At 54.6% G+C, this 19,066-nt stretch overlaps 1 protein-coding gene across 3 annotated transcripts in view; it reads right to left on the bottom strand.

Moving 5' to 3' along the window:
- The window catches only part of KCND3 (potassium channel, voltage gated Shal related subfamily D, member 3), a 201,720-nt gene that overhangs the window by 1,692 nt on the left and 180,962 nt on the right, over nt 1–19,066 (bottom strand). For 2 of the 3 annotated variants that reach the window (XM_004689649.2, XM_012730119.1), the window contains exons 3-6: nt 8,140–8,302; nt 2,600–2,701; nt 2,192–2,281; nt 737–793 (exon numbers count right to left, since the gene is read on the bottom strand). In XM_004689649.2, the coding sequence (XP_004689706.1) occupies nt 737–793; nt 2,192–2,281; nt 2,600–2,701; nt 8,140–8,302 (412 nt within the window). The remainder of the gene's footprint in view (nt 1–736; nt 794–2,191; nt 2,282–2,599; nt 2,702–8,139; nt 8,303–19,066) is intronic. The other variant, XM_004689650.2, reaches the window with a different exon arrangement.

Here is a 19,066-nt window from a genome sequence, read left to right as displayed (position 1 = left end):
GGTGAGGCCCTTAGGATTTCCCTGCATTCCATGGGTGAGGCCCTTAGCATCTTGGGTCAGGGCGAGGTGTAGACTTTCAAAAGTGCTGGGTTGTTCATTGAACTGGGAGAGCTCTGCTGAGGTCAGATGGTCGGGGATGAGATTTATTGTTTTGTTTTCCCCCCACTGTGACTGTGGGACGCGGATCCTTAATACTCCAGGAGACACAATTCCCTGTCAGGTGTACACCTGGGTGAGAGTGCTAACCGCTTTCGGACTGGATGCCGCCAGGGTGGGCTGGAACCGAATCCAGGACAGTAAAAGAAGGGTCACTTGGGCAAGGTGACTTAGGATCTGGGCTTTAGTGGTCTGGCAAGGCTGTGAGAGGAAGTCTGTAGAGAGGCGCGGGGAAACAGCCGGAGACAGACCACCCCGGCAGCCAACCCCTGGAGGCCTGGGGAGCTGGGTGGGGCAGGCAGGTGTGGCACGTGGGCACTCAGGATACTAGCGCCGGTGCCATGTTCCACCACCCCCTCCGAGCCCCCAGGCAGGTCTAAGAAGGAATCAGAAAGGCAGTTGCGTAGTTCAGCACAAAAAAACTGGAAGCCTGAGCTGGTGGAGGCGTGACGCAGAGGTAGGTAAGCCCAGGAGAAACCAACAGCACATGCAGAGACTCAGACTGGACTAAGAAGAGAAGAATCCACAGACTCAGAAGAACCAGAGAGAAAACAGTAAGTGAATTTTTAAAAAGTTATACCTTGATGGTGGAGGTTCGTACAGATAACAGGGGATCATCCACAAGATAGGACAACCCCTGCGGACAACATGCCAACAGAAGATAAAAACACCATTGATTGTACATTCCGGCATTCCCGAGCTCGGGGTGACAGTCAGTTCCTCCACCCCGGCATTCCATCCCCTCCCCCCAGCATTCTCCTTCCGCCCGACAGACACCCTCAGACACCCTGCCCTCGGCTCCAACGCAACCCGCTCAACTCCATCCAGCCCAACGTTCAGTCTCCATCCCGACATTCCTCCCCCGAATCCCAGCATTCCAGGAGACCCCAGCACCCCCGACTGGCATTGCCGCCCTTAAGTTCAGCATTCCACCCCCCTGGTGCCAGCATTCCAGCCCTCCATTCCAAAATCTCATTTCTCCAATGCCAGCATTCCAGCCCTTCAAACCCGGGTGTTTCCACGGACACGTGTCCGTGTCCTTTCCACAGACGCATTCATGTAGCACGTGCAACCTGGGAGGGGCAGTCGGGCCTGGGTCTGCCCCTTTGGCAAGCGCTGAGCCTTTGAGGGAGATGCTAGACAAGCACACACAGCCGAGAAGGCCTGGCAACGAGTGCTTCCGTTTTGGAAATTCCCGTTAGCTTCACCCGCCCACGTGGCCACACGGGGCTCAGGCCGAGTCGTGTAGTGTCTACTCTGCGGCCGGGAGGGCGGTGCGGAACATGTAGAATGTTCCTCCTCGAGTGTGCTAAGCCTGACTAGGCTCCCTGGGGAGGGAGGTTCTAGAAGCACCAGGAGGCGCTTTCACTTTGTTTCTCCTCCCTCCTTTCTGCTCCTCACACTTTTTGCCAAAGGGTCCAGGGTGCCCACTGCCCTCCCTTCTGGCCTGCTGGAGGTGCACAAGCATCATTCCACAGCCAGCCGCGGCGCCCTGCACCAAGGCTGTCTTCACAATCTGCCTTTCAGAGTGGCCTCCCTGTGGGCTGCAGGGCGACTGGTAAAACTCCTGGCTGGAGGGACAGGTGCACCGCCTCCTTCACTCACTCGCTGCAGCCCGAGAGGGGAGCAGAGAGCAGCGGGACCCACAGGTGCGCCACCCGAGCCCCGGAACAGGACGCAGGTGGAAGCTCTGGCTACTCTCTGCACCCAGAGCAGACTGCCCAGGCTTGGTCCCACAGGCCCCAGACTGACAGGCAGCGCCCCAGCCCTCGGCCCCTGGGAAACGGGGCCTGGAGACTACAGGGTGTGCAGGAAGAACTCGGGGTGCCGGCCCTGCAGCTCGCCCCCAGCCTGGTGGTCTCCCACTGCTGGCATCTTCTTCCTGAGAGCTGCTAGACCCCTCGCCACCACTTCTCCATGCAAGGGGGACATTTCTGAAGCTGGGACCCAGGTGAGGGGGTGAGTCCCGGGGTGCTGACCCTGAGGCCGGGTCGGGTCAGGGGCGAGGAAGGAGGTGGTCATGGCTGGGACTCACAGTGGTTTTTTCCAGACAGTGCAGCAGGTGATGATGCTGGCTCTCGATGAGTGAGGTGGTCTTGCCCATCTGCTCCTCTTCCGGAGTACCCTGGTAAGCAAAGGCCAGACTGAGACAGGGCCTGGGTGGTCCTCTCCAGCTCTTCATTGCTCCACAAAAGGTAGGGAGATACCCGAAAATCTGAATGGGCCAAATTGCAGGGCACTTTACCCCATATTAGCCGTCAGGCTGGGAGCCCTGGTGTTGCTAATCCTATGAGAGATGTGGGTGGGGGCCTTCACCTGGGGAACATTTGAAATACATCCTCATGGTGCAAACTGGGGCTCAGGGTGGGAACTCTGGTGCCCCCTCCTGCCCCGGGCCAGTCCCCGCCCTTCCCCTCCCGCCCCAGCCTGGCCCCGACACTACCATCAGCTCCAGCGCCTCGTTGAGGAGGCCGTTGCGCTTGCTGTGCAGGTAGGCGTTGGAGCTGCCGGTCTTGGCCACGCGGATCCGGGCGAGGCGGGCCTTCTGCGGTTGGCAGAGGTAAGAAGCGTGAGGGAGACCCGGCCAAAGACCCCAGGGCCTACAGCAGCTGGGCCCACCTGCTGGGGTGTGTTGCGGAGCTCGTGTGACGGAGCCGGCACCCGCTCCCCCCAGCCTCGTGGGTCTGTTTCCAGGCCCCGGGGCTGGGTCTGAGAGGCTGCGAACCCCCTGTGCACAGCGTGGTCACAGCAGTTCCCAGGGATTTCCACTCGTCTCCAGCCAGGCTGTCTCCAGACAGGAGAAACTCGCGCCAGAGTCCGCCCTCTCCAAAGGCCTGTGACCTTTGTGTGCTCAGTGTCCGGTGGGAGCAGTTCTTGGCTCAGCACCTGGCACCAGCCAGGAGGACACAGCAGGGGCCTACATCTGGGTCAACCAGGAGGACAGCGAGGAGTGGGCCAGTGCCCTGGCTCCTGCCCTTCCTGCTTCCCTTAACCATCGCATTTTCCTGCTCCCCACTGGGCCCCTTGAGGGCAGGGGTGGTTTGCACATGGCTATGCCCTGGGTGCCTGGCAAGTTCTGAGTCAGTAAATGGCTCCCAGGAGCAAGTGGGATTCACGTGCAGGCATGTCAGCGCATCCTGCGGCGTGCGCCAGTCGTGCGTGCGCGGGACGAGCCCGACGTGTGAGGAGACGACATGGCTTCACAGCCGCCTTGGCCCCGACGAGAAAGGGAGCCCCTCGGCGGGGCTGCAGGAGGACGCTGGCCCCCGACGCCAGTGCTCCGGCTGCAGGGGCAGAGGAGAGGCTGGAGGCTCCAGGGCTGGCTGCCCTTCCGCCTAATAACCCTAATCAGGGCCGCCATGACGGCAGCACAGACCCAGAGCCGCCTGCGCAGAGGAGTCTCCCGAGAGGCAGAGGGGCGGCCAGAGGCGCTCTCACGCCTTTAAAGACCTGCAGCTAGCGCCTGGGCATCTAGACCCGCTGCAGGTCCTGCTACTGGGGACAGCGCCGGCCACACTGGCTGAGCAATCCTCCATCCTCGGGGTGCAAGGGTCCCTCCTCCTGGTGCTGGGAAGTCACCCCTGCCAGGCCTCTGGGGAGAAGAGCGGTGGGAAACTGGCAACATCCATTTCCTGTCCCTCACGCGGGGAAGGTCCCCGTGGGTGTCCAGCGGGCAGGTTAATCTGACCAAGAGAGACCAGGGACTCAGATCCCCGGGGCAGGGACACCGTCTCCTGTCCCCTGGGAAGTCCTCTGCCAGCCCGTTCTTGCCGGGCCAATTCAGCTCACTGCCGGAGTAGGGGCAGAGGCCTGCGCACCCCCTCCTGGGTGGAGAGCCCGCGGGGACCTGGGCGAGCCAGCGGGCTCTGCGCCCCATCTCTCTACTTCCTGGGCAAAGTGCATCCACTGGAGGTCCACAACGAATCTCCTTCCCGGGGTCCTGCTGCAACCCCTCTCCCTAGCTACATCCAAGCAAGGGCCTCATCAGTGGAGGACGCTGGCTGTTTTGCTTTGGGTGAGAGCTGGGTGTTGAGCTGTATATGGAAATCCAATTGTGTCAAACTCATTACGGCCTTACATAATTTGATTGCACCACTTAGAGCCAGACCTTTCTCATATCTGGGGTCTGTCTTCATTACTTTCTAGAGATGAAAGATTCTCCTGCTCTCCTTTGTGGCACTTCTTTTAATCTTATCTTACCCTGGGCTCTATTAAAGCAACAGATTGTCATATCAAATGCACTGTATCGTTTAATCATTTCCTACACAGGATAAAGAGGTTGGCAATGTATTTACGGAACCACACCGGGCAGATGAAATTCGGTGGGGAGTTTTGGTTTGACTTTGAGCTACCAAAGGCCAGAGTTATGCATATATATATTACTCATTTTATCTATGCATACAAGAACTGGGGTGTAGGCCAGAGGTACAGGGGCGAGAGGATTCACCAGAGACAGAGTGGGGAGCAGAATAAGCAGATCTACTGAAATACCCTGTTGAGGGGAGCAGCATTAGAAGACTCACACAGCGAGGAGGGATAGAAGGGACTAGCATAGCCACTGACCCAGCTTAGAAACCCAGGTCCTAGTTTACAAGCATAAGACCCAGGCCGGCTCAGACTGCTCTAGGTGGTGTCCAGAGTGCAGGCCCAACAGGAAATATCGGCGATGGAGTCTGTGGAAGGACCCTAAGTGGCTGCCCAAAATCAGCACCTCACCGACAGCTCACTGAGATGAGCCCCTCCCTACCAAAACCTAAACTACCCCACAGGGGCCAGCTCTTCCTGCCTGCTTGCACCTGTACAGGTGTCTTACTTTTCTGTCCCTTTTCTAATAAACCTGCTCTTTAAATATAACTAACATCTCTGCGTCATGGAGAAACTCGCCCAGGAGACTCACGCTGGAAGGGGAGGGTGGGCTGCTGAAAGCTTTTCCTGCGTGAACCCAAGGACCAGCACTCCAGTCCACTAACCCCAAAAAATGACATCAGGCCAGGCAGCAGAGGTCAGCCGCACCCTGAGGGTCAGCTCCTTGGCCGGGGATCGAACTCAGTGCCACTGTGGCTGCGGGGAGCTTCACAGTGCTAAGACTTAACTCCTGGCACCCCCAGGCTCTGGCGTGAGCTTTCATGAACTCAGGCACCACAGTGGAGTGGGGACCAAATCCCCCACCCCAGTGCCGCCTCTGTGTCCACAGCTAGAAGTCCTTACCCGACCGCAGGGTACTTGGGCCAGAGAATACACTTGCTAAAGACAAGAGGCCTGGAGGGATCATGGCAATGATCCCAAGGATACTAGTGATGGCGGTGGAGGAGGCCTTCTGGGTGAGCCTTTCCCTCAGCAGGGCCTGTGGGCTGGAGCTTCCCGTTGTGGCTACACAGGTCCTGCCTACTGCTAGGCCTCGGAGTGGGAACAGACCCCAGGATCTGTACCGCAGCAGCCGGAGCTGGGGGCGGCCGATGCTGATGGTCCTCGACAGGCATCTGCAGTAACGGCACAAACAACTTCCGGAACTGTACTCCGAAAAGCAATTCTTCCCTCTCACGGACCCCTGAGCATAAACCACCCCTACCCTGCTCTGGGACGCGACTTCTTGGACTCCCTTTTCTGAGTCCCTGAACCTCGAGAGAGCACAAATAAACTCCGCTTGCCTTGATGTCCAGCGCGCTCACTGCCGACCTTCACCTACCAGGGCTGGGCTAGCAGTGGCCACTGGCTCCCTGCCCTCTGCCTCCGCCATGTCACCACTCTTCTCTCACTGAGTCCTGGCACCTGCCTCCCTTGCCGTAAGGAGAGAGACTCCCAGCTGCCAGCAAGGCGTTTTCTTACATATATTTTCTCTCCCTCCTCACAGGAAGCCCAAGGTGACACAGGGCTGAGCAACCTTGAGAGACAGAATCCAGGCTAGGTGAAAACACTGTAAATATTTACTCTGATTTCAAAGGGAGAGTGGAGCGGGAGAGGGGAGGAGGAGCAGAGTCTCATCTTTAGGAAGGAATAGGCCAAAGCTGATTCCTTCTGGGCTTTCGTCACACGGGGTGAGCTTTGCAAAGTCCAGGGTTGGGGGGGGGCAGCCCAAAGTCCATTGTGTTCTTTGCAGGGACACCAGCCGGCAGAGCCTGCCAGTAGGTGAACCAGCTGAGCCCCCGAGGGTGGGTTGCTCCAGGAGCCCCCACTGGCCCCCAGGCTCCTGGACCTGCAAAGGGGACCCTGGCTTCTCTCTGCTCCTTTCTTCAAGGTTGAATAATGAATTCAGATATTGTTCACATTTGCCAGCTGACTTGAATAGGGAAAGAGATAAGACTTCTATTTTGAGATGGCCTGCAGGGATTGGGGGTGGGGAGCCCTGACCTTGGGTGAGAGGTAGAAAGTGGGTGCTGGAGGGGAGGGAGAGGATGGCGCCTCCCTCCCCAAAACCCCTCCCCGCTCCCACCAGAGGGTCAGTTGTGTAAGACCAGCTGCAACCTTACAATACCCAGGTCAGGATAAGTCAAACATTTTGCAGCACAGTCAGAGGGCAGGAAAGAGGAAGAGGTAATCACACGGCACTGGGGGTACGGTGTGGGGAGATAGCTGGAAGTGGGAAGCACCTGCTTCATCATGCAGTTTACATTTTACGACTGCATTATTGTTTGTAAGTGTGTATTTTGGTGCTAGCTTGCATGACTCTGTGACTTCTTTCAGTCAGCACACACCCATCCCTTCTGAAGTTCTGGATTCCCCTGGGGTTCAGGAAGCTCTGCTGCCTGGGCTTATGCCTGAGAGTGGAAGCTTGTTAGCAGGTGTCAGTGGGGAGGAAACAAACAACCCAGCTGCAGCGCAAGGGCCTCGCGGCAGGGGCTCAGTAAATGTGTGGATGAATGAATGAAGAACAAAGGGGAATCACTGCACCATAAGCAAACCTTTCCACGGTGTCCTGAAAGCCTGGACCCTGAAGCCTGGGGACTCTGGAGGGTGCCCTACTTCAGGCCAGATCAGAAGAGAAACGACAGACCCCCCTCAGCCCACCCTTCCCTGACAGGAATGTGGTAAAAGTCAAGTCCTGAGAACCTAAGAGCCCCACTGGCCAGGTGCCCGCGTGGACAGCAGGCTTCCCCCAGCCCGAAGCCTTCGGCGCTTTTTCTCATTTGCGGGCCAGTGAGGGTCTCTCGCCTCCACCGCCTTCTTACGAGCATATGCTGGACAAAATGGGAAACTCAGTTTTTCTCTTGACCATCAGCTGCCCCAGCTGCGGCCGGGGCCCTGACCCTGCAAGACCCCACGGGTCTAATGCCTCGGCTGTTGTTTGTCCCTGGCTTAATGGCCTCAGAACGTTCTCCTTTCATGGTTCATTTTTCTTTTCAGAAAATGTTATTTTTGTCATGATGTTTTGTACAGGCTCTTGCAGGGGATTAAAAAGTGATTGTGGGGCCCTCCCTGGTGGCGCAGCGGGTTAAAGCACAGCACTGAGAAGCTAAAGCCACTTCCGCATGAGTTCGATCCCCGCCTGCCCCGGAGCTGACCACAGGGCGCGGCAGACCTCTCCTGACCCGCCCGCTGCTCCCCTCAGCAGTGTACTTCGTTGATCTGCCTGTTCTGCCCCCCACTCTGTCTCTGGTGAAGCCTCTCACCCTCCTGCCCCTCTGGCCTGTACCCCAGTTCTGTATGCATAAATAAATCTTTAAAAAAAAAAAAGATTGTGCTCCCCAGGAAGCTCTTGGCTGGGAAAGGAAAGAGTACAGGACACCTCCCAGCGGGGTGGCGGTGGCCATGGAGGGGTCTGCACCAAGGAAGCTGCAGAGAACAACCCAGAGGGAGCTCCCCAGCCCGTGGACACTGGGGGTCTGGAGTTGGCATGAGGACTCTGGAGGGAGTTGGTCCGGAGCTGCCTGACCTCTCGAGCCAGGGGCCGTCTGTGCCAGGGCCATGGAGGAAGCCCGGCTGGCTGTCCGACCCACAACCGCCAGCACAAAGCCCCTCTCGGCAGCCCCCGCGCCCAAGGCTCACCTTCTGCGCCCTCCGCTTATCAGCTCTCTGATTCTGGTGGTAAATCCGGCTGAAGTTGGAAACAATCACAGGGACCGGGAGGGCGATGACCAGGACGCCACTCAGGGAGCAGATGGAGCCGAAGATCTTCCCGGCGATGGTCTTGGGCACCATGTCTCCATAGCTGAGAGGGAGAGAAACAGGTGTGAGGGGCGGGGTCCCCAGGGAAACGTGCCAGGCTGCCCTACCGGCCATCTGCCTGTGCGGTCACCCCCTCCTTGGCCAAGGCTGTGCCACACCAGGGAGAGAATTAAGCAGGCAAGATCCTTATGCCGCAGAGCCCACATCCTGCAAAGCAAGACCAAAATTGAGCAACATGACAGAAACACTGTGCCTTGGTTATTCCCATGAAAAGAGTGGAACAGGTGCAGGGCCAGGTGGGGCGAAGGTGACCAGGAAAGGGGTCTCTGAGGAGGTAACACTGGAGCTGAGATCTGAGGTCAAAGAATCCAGTCAGGAAAACACTTGGGGAGGGTTGCACCAGGCTGCGGGAGCTGAAAGCGGGGGGCCCTGTGGGAGGAGGGAGCCCGGCCTGTACTAGAACAGTTGGGGGGCCAGCGGGAGCACGGTGAGGGAGGGGACGTCACATGAGGAAGCTGTGGGGCAGGCAGGAGGCCAGTCACACAGCGCCCGTGAGCCATGAGGACGCAAGAACAGCTTTTACCCCAAGCACCATGGGAAGCCATGGAGAGGTTTATTTATTTTTACATATTTTTAGTATTTATTTTTGAGTCTTAAATTTTTTTTTCTTACATTGTTGTTCATTTTTGTACGAACGTGATTTCTCCCCACAGGTGTAGACCCCATAAATCTCTCACCACCATATCACCGTGAACCATCTCTAGTCCTTTGTGTTCTTTCCTCCCTTGTACTGACCCTCTCCTCTCCCTTCCCCTGCCGCAGTCTCAGATCTATGGTTTTCCTGAAAGTTTTGTCTTTTTTTGACCCTCTGTTCGGTTTCCTTATATTCCTCCTATAAGTGAAACCATCTGACATTTTTCTTTTCCCTTCTGACTTATTTCACTGAGCATAATCCCAGCTCCATCCATGTTGCTGCCAGTAGCATGGGTTTATCTTTTTGATGGCTGAGTAATATTCCATTGTGCATATAGACCACATCTTCTTGATCCAGTCATCTGGTTTTGGGCCCTTAGGTTGTTTCCATATCTTGGCTACTGTAAATAGGGCTGCAATAAATACAGGAAAGCAGGTTTCTTTCTGGAAACCTTGGGGTAGATTCCTAGGAGTGGGTCCTATGGTCGATTGTTTTTAGTAATGTGAGGAACCCCCACAGAGCTTTCCAAGTGGCTGTGTTACTACAAGTTAAATTTTTGTGTTTTGCCCCAAATACATATGCCAGAACATCAATAAGTTCACAAGAGGGGTATTTTAGTGGATCGTTTGAGATCTAGTAGATCCTCTGGGCTCCCCTATTCTTCATCTGAATCTCCAGTGTATACCATCATTTGTCTCCTTTCCTCAGTATTCATCACTTGATCTCTGGTACCCTATTTGCATTCTTCCTCTCTGCATCTGAGTCTCTGCTCTGAGCCATCATCTGTCTCATCTCCTCCTTCCTCGGTCTGGATCCTGTGTGCTGTCTGTCCTCTCTCCTATAACCTCTGCGAGAATCATGGTCCTGTCATTATAACATCTCCTGTTTACCTGTAATCTGGGGCATTCATACTTCCAATGTCCCTCGCCCTTGCAGTAGGCACACTGATTCCATCCTAGAGTGTCTCATGGGTCCACCTGCCATTCTGTTACTGTTACTCTGAAACTGTTCTATGTTGCCTTTGTGCAAAAACAGTCACAGGTTTAGGTCTCTTTTCCTCTCTATTATTATACACTCGAAATGCCAGGTCTACTAACTGGGATGGACTCATCTTGTTAACGCCATCCACCTTTGCTAATTTCCTCCTGATGTCTGGGGCACTATGTGTAATGAATGCCATAGTGATCAGACGAGCATTTTCTGGGGCATCTGGATTTATATCTGTGTGTCTGGCATTCATTTAGATAATTCGTTCAAGGAACTCTGATGGATCCTCATTAGCCCTCTGCTCAAGCTGCAGAATTTTATTAAAATTCTTTTGCTTGGGAATCCCCTGCTGCAGCCCTACCAATAAACACTTTTTATGGAGCTCTAACATATCCGTATCACCTTCATTGGGGTCCCAGTTGGAATCTACTATCGGGATAGCCATGTCTGGTTCTGGGGATTCTACATCCTGTTGGTGAAGGCAATCAGTTTCCTCCCTGGCTTTCTTAAAAACCACCCTTTGCTCATCTGAGGTCAATAAAGTTTACAACATTGACTGGATATCTGCCCAATTAGGACAGTGAGAGAGAGAGAAGGAGGCAAACAAGTTCACCATCCTCGTAGGGTCGGTCCTGCCTATAAGAAGGAACAGAGCTCCTCCAGTTTAGAAGGTCTGCTGTGGAAAAGGATGGTGTGACCGAAAGTAGCCAGCAGGCTGACCTTGTGCATTTAAACCACCCACTGCCATACGTATAAGAGGGAACTGCCCTGCGTCAAGGCGATTCTTACTTCCAAAAGGGGTGCCCCGTTAGTATGGGAAGGAGAAAGCATGCTCCTTCTCCAGAGGGCAGGGCAGGCTGGGAGGCCTTAGGAGTTTCTACAGGAGGGGTTTGCTATGCAGGGAACAATTCTTTCCTGAAGGGTTTAAGGTGTTGAGCAAGTAATAATCCTTCTCTTCTGACTCTGCCCTCCCGTGGTCCTCAGGGAGAGGCTTACCACCCGTTCTCTGCCATGATACAATCCTGGGCCATGTCTAATTTATGGAAGGCACCTTGTATCTGGACTTGCATAGCTTGATAAATAGTCAATGACAATCTGATTCTCATTTTTCATACTGGTTATAACCGAATTAAGGGCTTGCATTTGCTGCTGCATATTTTCAGTAAAAGCCTGAATTTGTTGCAAATTTGTCGTGGAAGAAGCAGGGTTCCCTCCACTTCCTCTCAGAAAGCAGAAAATGTAAAAAATAATATAGATAAAAAGTATCAAGAAGACGCCCAGAAGCACAGACTGCAAAACACCCAGAGCCACCCAGAGAGGAGAACAAAAGCAACAGCATTTGCCATAAACCAGGTTTCACCAGATTACTGATATTTATAAAACAGGTGGTGATAGTCCATGGGAAAAAGGTACTGAGACTCAAGGCCAGAATAAAACTAAAAGAGCCTAAACTAGGAAAAAAAACTGGTCAAAGTCATTGTGGTAAACATCAGCGGGCGCTGAATACAAAGAGAAAGAGCTGAATACAAAGAGAAAAATAAGTTCTCATGACCGGAAACAATGAAGCCATGTCCTGCAGACTACTGCGCTTACAGTGACCAACGCAAGGTGCCTGGGCTGGTCAACCGTGGCCACGGGCATAAACTAGGCAGGCCCATGCTGAGTGCCAAAAACTGTTACAAGGCACCCCAGTGTGCCCTGGGCCCCTGTCTGTGAGGCTTCACCAGCACTTAGAATTCAGTTGTACTGCAGATACACACAGAAGGGTCAGTAACGGGTTTATTTACAAAAGGGGAAAAGAAAAGGAAACAACTGAAATATCTTACCAGCTGGGCTGACTTGGCGCTCTGGTAACTAACTGAAAGCCCCGAGTCACAGGGCCCGGAGAGCCATTTCCAGGCGAGACTGCGAGAGACCAAATGGCGCCCTGTTTATCCCCCATGTCCCAGAATGCCGCTTAGCTCCGCCCTTGGGTCCTCGCAGTTCTCTCCCTGGTGCTGCTGGGAGTTGTAGTTTCCAATCCCTGGCGTAGGTGGGGGAATTCAGAAAGCCCGAGTAGGGGGTGGAGTCCACAAGACTCTGCAGAATTCCTTTACGACATCCTCCCCCTTAACCGCTGGACCAGTTTGCCTTCCCACCAGCAGGGTAGGAGGGCTCCTTTTTCTGCCACGGAGATTTTTAAGCAGAAGAGCAACTCAACCCTACTTAGGATAACAAAAACACCAAAAATAAACCTACTGTCGATTCCTGTGGAGATTTACAATTTACAAAGCACTTTCACAAATTTGTCTCACGTGAGCTCCACCAGGCCCGTGGGCTCCGTGCTCTCACCCAGCGCAGAGAGGCAGGGCCTCAGAGCCATGGGTGACAGCCACAGCTTGGGTGAGCCGGATTAACGCCCATTCCTCTGGCTTTTTCCCCTTTCCTACTAACCACATGGTCAGAGGGAGACAACGAACTCTGAAACTCAGTCCCTGAAGTCAGGAGGCCACTTTGGGACGAGCTGGGTTCTCGCCCAGCTCAGGAAGCCTCTCCTAATACTTCACAGCCTGGCAGCCGCCCCGGGGGCTTGGCCTGGCTCCCACCCAGCCAGGACAGCAGGCCAGAGCCTCTCTCCTCCCATCAATAAGCCACCCTCCATGGCACTAAGTGTTTAGTTTCCTCTCTACTGAGATCATTTAAAGACCTTATTAAGCAACAACCGCCATGACTCCTTTGGCCAAAGCCAGAAACGCCCCATCTCCCTCACCCCTGTACCCTTTGGGTGTTTGAGCACAAAGAGGCTTAGTGTGGCCAGGAATTGTTGCTGCTGAAATAGTGAGGTTCCCCTCCCTCGTCTTGGGGCACCCAGGTATCTTGGGGCTCCAGAGAGGATGCAGGAGGGGCTGGATAAGGCAGGCCTCCATTCGGAACACGGGCTTTGTGGAGGACAAGCCTGAAATGGCCGACTCCGTGAGAACACGAGTCATTTCTTTTAAGCCTCAATGACGAGGCTCCTGTTTTGAGAGCTTCCTTCTCCTTCAGCGTCCAGGCCCCTTCCCGGCTCTAGCTGGCTCAGCTGTGCCCCTGGCATGGAGGCCCGTGGGAGCTCCCCTGGGGACCCACGTCTGGGTTCGCCTCCCCTGCCCGGTGCTTCGGCATGGCCTCCCACGAAGCGGTGAGAATCTGGCTTCTGGAGTTAGCTGATCTGGGCTCCAGACCCACCCAGCTCCGCCCTTAGTAACCGCGTGCCTTGGGCCGCGGCTTCCTCGGCTATCACACGGAGAGGGTAAAAGTAACTTCTGTGCTCTTGCCGTCAGGGTGCATGCTCTCCCCTGTCCGGGCATTCTGGAAACAACGGTCTAGTTCTAACAACGCAGCTGACTGGCCCGAGTGTAAACTCCCAACAGTGAAGAAATGGGGGCTTTCCCCCCGGAGGCAAACCACGCAGACTGGCACTTCTGGATGTCGTGTTGGAAAGGTGGACACGAGGCATGTGTCCAGGGAGAGAATGAAGCACGCAGGTGTGCGTGAGAGCAGAGTCTGAGACGGCCTTTCAGAGTGATGGAGGCTGGTGGAAACGCCAGGGATGACAGAGGCTGCTTCACTGGGAGAGAGAGCGAGGAGAGCAGCTGTGCTCCATCAGCTGTGCCCTCGGTGGGGCAACCGTCTGCTGCCGACACGTGACGGAGAGAGTGGTGCTCTCTGCTCCACTGAGACGGTGCCTCATGGTGGGAGGCTGGAAGAAGGTTAAAGGGAAACAGGGCCTCGGGGGGAGAGGCAGGTGCAGGCGCGCACCCAGCTCTTGCGCGTGGACTCCCGCCACGGGTGATGCGACGCATCCCAGCCCAGCAGGCCGCTTGAGGCCGCTCGTCCCGCACACTCCCCATGTGCACGGGGCTGGACAACACTCCCCGGGCCTCCGGGAACTGCGCTGCAGCAGAGAACCACCAGGACACCGAGGGAGAAAGCTGTTGCGCTGGTATTTTCAAAGGAGAAAAAGGAGGGCCGAGAAGCCACAGACCAACAGGTTTAACATCGATCGACCCTGCCATCAAATTGCTGGCACAATTCGAGAAGGGATTATTAAGCGGACAGCTTGCGAACACTTGAAAAATAAGCTGTGTTGGCTCGCTAAGCTCGCAGCCTGTCAGACTGCCCTTATTTTGTGTTTTGGAGGGTTAACTGGCCGGTGGACAGAAGCGGGGTCCGCAGCACTGCTTGGTGATCTTAGCAAGCTGTGTGCCTGTCCCAGTTCCTTCTGCCCTTGGCAAGCTGGAGGAATACGGCGTGGACACTGGTGTGCTGGCTACCATTCTAGGGTGGAAGCATCATCCGCAGCCTTCTGGCATTTCAAAGATCACCAACAGTGCTCCTAGGCCGGCCGAGGGTAGAGTGAACGAGGAAATAAGTCAATGGAATAAAGACGTGATCTAAAGGTAGGTCTCTGGTGGTGTGTTCCAGAATTTTGCAACTTATATAAGCCAGAGGGAGGCAGCATGGCCTAATGATTGAAAGAGAATGGAGTCCCGTCTGGGTTGACCCCTAGCCCTACATTACTTACTAATTACTTAAGTGACCTTGGGAAGGTTATTTAACCTGAGCCTCTATCAACATACAATCGGTTTCTAGCCTTAACTGAACGATAATTGGTGTGCTTGGGTAAATGTAAACTCTATAAATAGCCAGCATGGTGGGCATTGTTTTGTCTGCTAATAATCCCTCATCTGGGAAGTGTGTCCGTCTTCCCCTCTCCGGACAGGGACTGGCCGGAGCAGCTGCCTCCCAGAGGAGCTGCCCTCGTCTCGCAAATGTGCCCCATTTCCTGGCTCCCACTGGTCCCAATGACTGAGTTCTGCACAGGGCATCGGACTCAAATGGGGTCAACCAGTCCTCTCTTGGATTCATCTTTTAACAGCTTTACTGAGATGTTATTAAACATAAAATTTGTCACTTAAATTATACTGTTCAATGTTTTTTAGTGTATTTCTCAAGTTGTGTTACCATTACTACAGTCTAAAACATTTTCATCACCTCAATAATAAACCTTGCTCCCATTAACAGCCTGTGACCATCCCATACCCTACTCCTCAGCCCTGGACCGTCACTGAACTGCTCTCTGTCCCTACAGATAACTTTGGACATGTCCTATAAGTGGAATCATAGGACAAGTGGCCTTTTGTGTCTGACTTGGCACAATTCACTCAGATCTCCATGTAGTAGCAGTTTTTATACTTCATGCTTTTTCACGGCCGAGTAATATTCCATTATGTGGATATGCAATATTCTGTTTATACATTCTTCAGATGACACCTATTGGGTTGTTTCCACTTTTTGACTACATTCTGCTATGACAACTTGTGTATGAGTTTCTGTGTAGACAGGTTTTCATTTCTCTGGGAGGCATAAGGTAACTAACTTTATATTTGAACAGTTTGTGAAACTGTCAAATTGTTTGCTAAAGTGGTGGTGCCATTTATAGTCCCCAGTAATCATTTCTTCATATCATAGCCATTACTTCTTACTACTGTGTCTTCTTGATGCTAGCTAAGCTCATGGGTCTTGATTTGATTCCCCTGTTGGCTAGGGATGTGGAGCAAGTTTACCCTGTTCCTCGATTTTTGCCTTTGAGAACAGATTAAACTCATTCAAAGAAGATCTGTGGCAAAGTGCTGAGGCTGCTGGCAGCCCAGCTTTCTGCCACGGGTAAGAGCCAGATGGTAGTTCCGGGGGAAGAAGACTGACACATGGAGATGACAATGACAGAGGGGAAGGGAAGTTGACGGGGCTCCTGTTCTAATTCTGACCGAGGACTTTATTTCTGCCTTTCTTGTGGTTAGTGGCTTCTAAGACTGCACACCAACAAATGATTATTTTTGTTTAACCTTCTTCCATTTTGATTCGATGGCGATGATGATGATAAGGCTACTGCTGATTATTTTTCAGCAAGGTCTTTACATTTCTAAATGACAGAGTGGCTGTGAATTGAGGTGTTTAGGAGTCGAAAGGATTTTAACAGGTTGTAATCATGGATGAAACCAGCCAGCTTCATTTTAACAAAGAAAAATAATGACAGCATTTTGATTCAAATAATCAATGACTTAGCTAACAGACAGTCCAGCTTAAAAGCCATCCATGTGAAATATTCCTGGGGTATTTAACTTCAACACAGCCACCGTGGAAAGAGGCTGTTAAAAGCCCAAGGCCACCTGGCGGGATTGATGGGGCCCAGGAGAAGGGAGTGGGGTGTCCCCTGAGCTCCGGATGCAGCCACACTAGCTGCAGAATTCCAGGCCACAGGGCTGGCTAAGGGGATCCTGTCCCTAGGTGAGAGTTTGGGGCGATGAATTGCAGCTTATCTGGCGAACAATCAAAGGAATGGGAATGCGTGGCCTGGGAAGGGGAAATGGAGAGGAAGGATGGAAGGGAATGATGTCCTGAAGCTGTGCTAGGCTGAAGCTGTGCTAGGGACATCCCTCGGGGACCCTTACCCCAGGACCCTGTCAGGGAGTGTTAACCCTCTTCGGGGTAAGGACCCCAAATCCAGGGTCTTTTCGGGTGAGGACCCCAAATCCAGGGTCCTTTCGGGGTGAGGACCCCAAGTCCAGGGCCCTCGTTAAGGATGCTCAAGGAGAAAGAAGCAGAGCTGTGGGCCAGGTGCAAGCCCAGTCGTCTGTCTCCATAGCCCGGCCCCATCTTCATCGCCTGCCTCTTGGGGTGAGTGGGCAGGGAGGATGTGGCAGGGAAGGCTCCCGGCAGTCGGTGGGGCTCACCCCCTCCCCCTCTTCCGCAGGGCTGGGGACCTCAGTGGAGCTGAGAGAGTGGACTCGGCACCCGAGCGCCCCGGCCGATCCCGCTGGCCTCTGGGCTCAGCTTCATGCCTCAGCCGCCGGTTGTATCAAGATAGCAGCAGCTTCACGGCTGTTGTCAGGGTGCCATGAGGTTGTTTCCGCCCAAGGGCACACGGTGGCACCTAGTGGGCATCGCACACATGCTCATTAAATAAAGCTCCCACCATGGGCCCTCCCTGGTGGCGCAGCGGGTTAAAGCACAGCACTGAGAATCTAAAGCCACTTCCACATGAGTTCGATCCCCGCCTGCCCCGGAGGTGACCACATGGCACGGCAGACCTCTCCTGGCCCACCCGCTGCTCCCCTCAGCAGTGTACTTCGTCGATCTGCCTGTTCTGTTCCCCACTCTGTCTCTGGTGAAGCCTCTCGCCGCCCCTGAGCTTCTGGCCTGTACCCCAGTTCTGTATGCACAAATAAATAAATAAATCTTTAAAAAAAATAAAAATAAAGCTCCCACCCAAGCCACCGCTGCTCCAGACAGGACTTGGGTGTGGGCCTGTTAGCTGGTCTCGGCGTGGACCTGAGCAGCACCCCCCCGAGATGCATGCAACTCCAGGCCTGCTGGACCCCGCCTGCGGCACCCCAGCACCCCAACAAACACGGGTGGTGCGTGGGTGAGTGAGCGGCTGCCCTGAGTGACGTCTAAAGACAACAGCCCGTTTTGCAGGAAACACTCATCACCAGCACCAAGCGTGTGCGGGGACCCCCGCGGGAATGCCCAGGAGGGGGCACTGCGGCCTAATGGCATCTATGACCCACTTTCCTTGTGGCATTTGAGGAAAGAGGGGGTGAGAAGAGAAAAACCAGGAAAAGGTCGTGGCCGAGAATAAAAAAATTCACAGCAGAGCCTTTTCCCCTTTTTGTCTTGCTCCTCTCGGCAAATGAGGGTGCCCCTGCCCCCTCCGGCTCCCTCACCTGGCTCTATGATTGGAGGGGAGTAAGGGACACAGCGTCCCTTCTGCAGGGAGGTGACGTCCAGGGGGAGGTGACCTCCGGGGCTCACCCAGACTTGGCAATCGCACCAGGCCTCAGCTGGGCCGGGGGTTCTGCCCTCTGGCCGTCTCACTCCTCGGCCCCCCAGCGCGCTCGGCCATCCACAGTGATGCCTGGGCTGAGCAAGAGCAGAGACGCTTACCCTCCTAACATGGAAGGCTAATTAATTTGTATTAGGGCTTAGGGATAATTAAACTTTTTATCTGAGCGTAAGCTGCACAAACCACCCGCCTTGTACAATTAATTGCTGCCTTCATTTCCTCCTCCAGGTGCCGAGAGATAAGTGCAAGCCCAGCTCCCCGTCTGATTCTGCCTGCTGCTAAGCAGGGGCGGGTCTGCCCATCTGGCGGGGAGTCCAGGCTCTAACAGAGGCCGGGCCGCTGCCCATTCCAGGCCGGCCGCTGACAGTGCAGCCAAGGAGCGTGTCCTTGCGTTTGTGCAAGGACAAGCGGGCTCTGCCCGCTTCTCACCCTGCTCCACGAGGGTGTCCCTGAACATGGCTTCCCCTCTGCTCCTGGGGCCCCGCAAGGGGCTGGTGCTGGGGGATGAAGCTGTCCTGTGGGGGGGTCAGGGGTAGACCCCGAGTGAGTTTCAGGGCCTCAGCATCCAGTGGCTGCCTCCTTGGCCAGGGGCAGAGGACAATGGTGACCACTCTGGAGGACACGGAAAACACCAGCCCGACAGATGAGTTCATCTCCTGACATTCACCTCCTCGGCCTGTTCCTCCTCCAGAGCCCCCACCCCCAACCCATGGGCGGCAGTGCTGAATACGCTTGAACAGCTTAGGGGTGCACTCAGGATGGGAGACAACCTCTGTATGTCCAGCCAAGCTCCTACCCTTTCCTTCCCCTGCTGCCCTGGCTCCTGCACACTGGACTCCTCTCCCAGATGCTCCCGGCTCCTCCAAGCCTCTGGCCAGGCCCTATTCTCTGCAGGAAACGCTTTCTTGCCCCTCTCTGCCGGGTGCCATCTTCTTAAAGGGGCCTGTTCAAATGTCGCCTCCCCCAGGCACCCATGAGTGGGAGTGGCCCCAGGGCTGACTCTTCCTGGAGTCAGGCTGCACGTCCTGCAGGGCCGAGGCTATGTTCTCAGTTCTAAACCATCCTGGCATGTGATAGGTGGGCCCTGGGGTATTTGCTGAGTGGGGGAATGAACTATGAACACATTACTAGGGGAACTGCAGGCCTCAGCAGACCGTATCATTAGGGAGCCCTGCAAAATGTCTAAATCCTGAACAGATTCCACTTTTGAGGCATTTCTAGGCTCGCTTGACGTGTAGGGGGAATCTACTTTACCATCAATA

Source organism: Condylura cristata, unplaced genomic scaffold (assembly GCF_000260355.1).
Source record: "Condylura cristata isolate star-nosed mole 26May11 unplaced genomic scaffold, ConCri1.0 scaffold00026, whole genome shotgun sequence".
In the NCBI taxonomy this organism is placed as follows: Eukaryota; Metazoa; Chordata; class Mammalia; order Eulipotyphla; family Talpidae; genus Condylura; species Condylura cristata.
This window is presented reverse-complemented; position numbering and strand designations above follow the sequence as displayed.